Here is a 4,491-nt window from a genome sequence, read left to right on the forward strand (position 1 = left end):
GGGCCGGTTCGGGGGGCTCAGCACAACGGGCAGAGGGGTTTGTGCCCCAGGAGGGGGGTCTGGGCTCGGGACCGCGGGCAGAGGGGTTTGTGCCCCAGGAGGGGGGTCTGGGCTCGGGACCGCGGGCAGAGGGGTCTGTGCTGCGGAGGGGGGTCCCGGTTCGGGGGGCTCAGCACCGCGGGCAGAGGGGCCTGTGTGCTCGCACAGAGGGGTCTGTGCCCCGCACAGGGTCGGTCTCGGCGGTCCAGCCCCCACCCCCGGGCCGGGGCCGCCCCAACTCATCGCACGAAATGCCCGGGCGGGAGGGGGGGGGCTGCGGTCACGTGATCGCGGCGTCACGTGACAGGGGCGAGGGTCAGCGTGAGGAGGCCGCTCTGACCCGCCCCCTCACTCGAGTTGGCCAATGGAAGCGGGGCAGACGGGTACGGTGGCCAATGAGGGGCGAGGGGCGGGGCTTGCTGCCAGCGGGGGGTGGGGCTTGCGGCCGGGACCGGGAGCGGGTACGGGCGGGGGGACTGGGAGCGCTGGGAGGTACTGGGGGGCACTGGGAGGTGCTGGGAGCACTGGGAGGAACTGGAGGTCTCGGGGAACACTGAGAGGCACTGGGAGAACTGGGAGGTACTGGGGCGGCACTGGGGTTCGCGGGGTCACTGGGAGGTGCTGGGAGAACTGCAAGGAGCTGGGATCGCTGGGATGTACTGGGAGGAACTGGGATCAGAGAGAGGCACTGGGGGTCAGGGGGGCAGCTGGGAGGCACTGGGAGTCTCGGGGGGCACTGGGAGTCTCGGGGGGCACTGGGAGGAACTGGGAGCACCCAGAGGTACTGGGAGTCACGGAGTCAGTGGGGAGGCGCTGGGAGGCACTGAAAGGTACTGCGAGGAACTGGGAGTCACGGGAGCCGCTGGGAGGTGCCGGGATCCCTGGGAGGTTCTGGGGATACTGGGAGGTTCCTAAGAGTCACGGGGGCCACTGGGAGGTACTGGCGGTGCTGGGAACGTTGGGAGCCGCTGGAAGTCACGGGAGACTGGGATTCCCCGGGAGTGATGCGGGGGAGGGGAGCGCTGGGAGTCCCGGGGGAGCGCTGGGAGGTACTGGGAGCACTGGGAGTCCCTTGGGGCACTGGGAGTCACGGGGTGCTCTGGGAGTCATGGGGTGCTCTGGGAGTCATGGGGGGGCACTGGGAGTCATGGGGGGGCACTGGGAACACTGGTCCGGTGCAGCGGGGGGGGGTGGGAACAGCCCAGCCCTGCCCGGGGGGGGTGTCCAGCGGTGGGGGGAGGGTCGTGCCGTGACACCCAGGGGCCCCCCCTGAGTGGGAGGCATCACCCCTCCGCCGTGGGGCTCAGGCATCCCCCCGTGACACACCTGGGGGGGGGGAAGGGTATGACCGCGCGGGGAAAGGGAAGTGAAAGTGATTGTGGAAGTGGGAAGGGGGGGCAGCGGGGGGGCCCATCCTGCACCGCAGGGAGATGTTATCGGGGTGCTGCGCCGCGGTTGGGGTGCCAGACACCGCAGTGTCCCCCCCGCTGGCTGTGGGGGCCCCCTAGCACCCCAGGTGCTCCCCCAGCACCCCGAGGTGCCCCCCCAGCACCCTGAGGTGTCCCCCGGGGTGGGGGGCTCTGGGTGAGGTGGCAGGGCTGAGGCTTTCCTGACACGTGGCTGAAAGAAGAAACGAGAGTTTGGGGGGCAGAGCCACCCCCCCTTCCCTGCTCGGTGAGAGGGGAAACTGAGTCCAGGTGGGTGTGGGGGGGGTCCCACAGGTGCCCCCGGAGCCATGAGGACCCTCGTGCTGCTGTGGGTGGCCCTGGCCGGAGCGGGGGCCCAGCTGCCATGTCCTGAGGGGGGGCCATGCCCCGTCACCCCGGTGAGTGTGCAGGGTTTGGGGGGAGGCACAGGGGGGTCCCCAGCAGGGGATAACCCCCCCGTGCCCCCTCCCCAGGCCCTGCCTGCCCGCAGCGCAGTGGGATGCCAGGATGGCTCATCCTGCCCTGCCAGCACCAGCTGCTCCCTGCCCGAGGTGAGACACCCCCCTACCAGTGCCTATTTTCCCCTCTCCCTGACATTTTTGGGGATTCCCTGACCCCCTTGTGTCCCCCCAGAGTGTCCCCTGTGCAGGGGGCCAGCGCTGCTGTCCCCGAGGGTCCCGCTGCGGCGCTGACGGGGAGTCCTGCATCCCAGACCCAGGTATGGGGGGGCCACGGGGGGATGGGGGGCCACAGGAGGGGACAGGAGGGACATGGGGTTCCTCACCGTGTCCCTGCAGCCCCCCGTGCTGTGCCCTGTCCCGACGGAACGTCCGAGTGTCCCGATGACGCCACGTGCTGTGTGACGGCCAGCGGCGCCTGGGGGTGCTGCCCTATGCCCCAGGTACGGCTGGGGGGGGACATGGGGACGCTTTGGGGGAGGACACGTGAGGCCATCGCCGTGATGAGTGTCCCTGGTGCCCGCAGGCCTCGTGCTGTGCCGACAAGGTGCACTGCTGTCCCCACGCCACCACCTGTGACCTGGCCCGCGGGCGCTGCCTGTCCCCCGGCGGTGACAGGGACGTCCCCCTGAGCACGGCCTTCCCCGCCTGGAAGCGCCAGCCCCCCGCCCCAGGTAAGGGGTGTCCCCCTCTCTGGGCGCCCTCGCTGTCCCCGTGGAGGGTACGCAGGGGTGGGGATGGGGTGTGGTGACCCGGTGGTGACACGGTGGTGACACGGTGGTGACACGGTGTGCCCCCCCTGCAGTGGAGCTGCGCCAGGTGCTGTGTCCCGGGGGCCGCTCGGCGTGTCCCGACGGAGCGACCTGCTGCCAGCTGTCCCCATCCGAGTATGGCTGCTGTCCCCTGCAGAATGTGAGTGCTGGCACCACCCTGGGCTGTACCCCATGATGGGCAGCCTGGGCCAAACCTCCTGTGCCGGGTACCCCAAACCAGGCACCCCTCACTGGGCACCCCAAAACAAGCACCCCGTGCCAGGCACCCCAATTCTGGGCACACTCAGCTTGGCACCCCAAACCAGGCAGTCTGGGCTGGGCACCCCACGCTGGGCAGCCTGTGCCAAACACCCCATGCCAGGCACCCCAAATGAAGAACTTGTCACGTAGGCACCCCAAACTGGGTGACCCAAACCAAGCACCCTGTGCTGGGCACCCCACACTGGGCAGCCTGTAACAAACACCCCAAACCAGGCACCCCAAAATAAGAACCCCTCACCAGGCAGCCTGTGCCTGGCACTCCAAACCAGGCACCCCAAAACAGGCACCCAACACCCACCAGTCACCCCATCCCAGGCCAGACAAGTATCCCATGCCAGATACCCTAATTCCAGGCACCCGACTCTGATCACCCCGTGCCCAGCACCCTGTACTGGCCCCCCCATGCCAGCTGCCCACATTGGGCACCCTGTGCTGTCAGCCCATACTGAGCACCCCATGTTGGGCACCCTGTTCTGAGCACCCCGTGCCATGTCCCCCATACCTGGCACCCTGTGCTGAGCACCCCACACCAGCCACCCCATGCTGAGCACCCCAGACTGGGCACGTGTATTGGGCACCCCACTCCAGGCACCTCGTGCCACGTCCCCCATATTGGGCACCCTCTGTGCCATGCCCCCCATGCCATGCACCCCCCAGCAGCCCCCCTGTCCCCAGTGTCCCTGTCACCCCTGTTCTCTCCCCCCAGGCCGTGTGCTGCAGTGACAGGCAGCACTGCTGTCCCCAGGGCACCACCTGTGACCTGGCCCGCTCCACCTGCACCTCCTTGGGGGGCTCCACGCCCCTGGCAGCGCTGCCCTCAGGTGAGACACCCCCCTCCCGAGGGCACCCTGTGCTGTCCTGGGGAGGGGACACCAGCTCTGAGTGTGCCCCTGTCCCCTGTCCCCAGCTGGTGAGGTCAAGTGTGACGAGGAGACGAGCTGCCCCGACGGGAACACGTGCTGCAGGCTCAGCTCGGGGGCCTGGGGGTGCTGCCCCCTCGAGCAGGTACAGAGGGTGGGGTTCTCCTGTGCCCCCTGCGACAGGCAGATGTCCCCTGTCCCCCTGGGTAGGATGAGGAGAGATGTCCCCTGTTCCCCTTGGAGGGACAAGGGTGGGGGTCCCCTGTGCCCCCCAGGACAGGCAGATCCTGTCCCCTGGGTGGGATGAGAGCAGATGTCCCCTGTCCTCCTGGAAGGGACAAGGGTGGGAATCCCTTCCACACCCCCCAGGACAAGGTTAGATGTCCCCTGTTCCCCCTGGAGGGACAAGGTGAGGGTTCCTTTTGCCCCCTGGGACAGGCAGATGTCCCCTGGGTACCATGAGGAGAGATGTCCCCTGTTCCCCTTGGAGGGACAAGGGTGGGGGGTCCCCTGTGCCCCCCGGGACAGGCAGATCCTGTCCGCTGGGTGGGATGAGGGCACATGTCCCCTGTACCTTGGGTGGGATGAGAGCAGATGTCCCCTGTCCCCCTGGAAGGGACAAGGGTGGGAATCCCTTCTACACCCCCCAGGACAAGGTTAGATGTCCCCTGTT

At 68.5% G+C, this 4,491-nt stretch overlaps 1 protein-coding gene across 1 annotated transcript in view; it reads left to right on the top strand.

Moving 5' to 3' along the window:
- Positions 1-664: 664 nt before the first annotated feature.
- The window catches only part of GRN (granulin), an 8,407-nt gene continuing 4,580 nt past the window's right edge, over positions 665-4,491 (top strand). Inside the window, exons 1-9 of the mRNA XM_017839287.1 lie at positions 665-733; positions 1,761-1,864; positions 1,940-2,017; positions 2,100-2,184; positions 2,264-2,367; positions 2,451-2,598; positions 2,730-2,836; positions 3,665-3,779; positions 3,866-3,963. Of these exons, the coding sequence (XP_017694776.1) occupies positions 694-733; positions 1,761-1,864; positions 1,940-2,017; positions 2,100-2,184; positions 2,264-2,367; positions 2,451-2,598; positions 2,730-2,836; positions 3,665-3,779; positions 3,866-3,963 (879 nt within the window). The 5' untranslated portion in view covers positions 665-693. The remainder of the gene's footprint in view (positions 734-1,760; positions 1,865-1,939; positions 2,018-2,099; positions 2,185-2,263; positions 2,368-2,450; positions 2,599-2,729; positions 2,837-3,664; positions 3,780-3,865; positions 3,964-4,491) is intronic.

This window comes from Lepidothrix coronata, unplaced genomic scaffold (assembly GCF_001604755.1).
Source record: "Lepidothrix coronata isolate B3197 unplaced genomic scaffold, Lepidothrix_coronata-1.0 Scaffold396, whole genome shotgun sequence".
Lineage (NCBI taxonomy): Eukaryota > Metazoa > Chordata > Aves > Passeriformes > Pipridae > Lepidothrix > Lepidothrix coronata.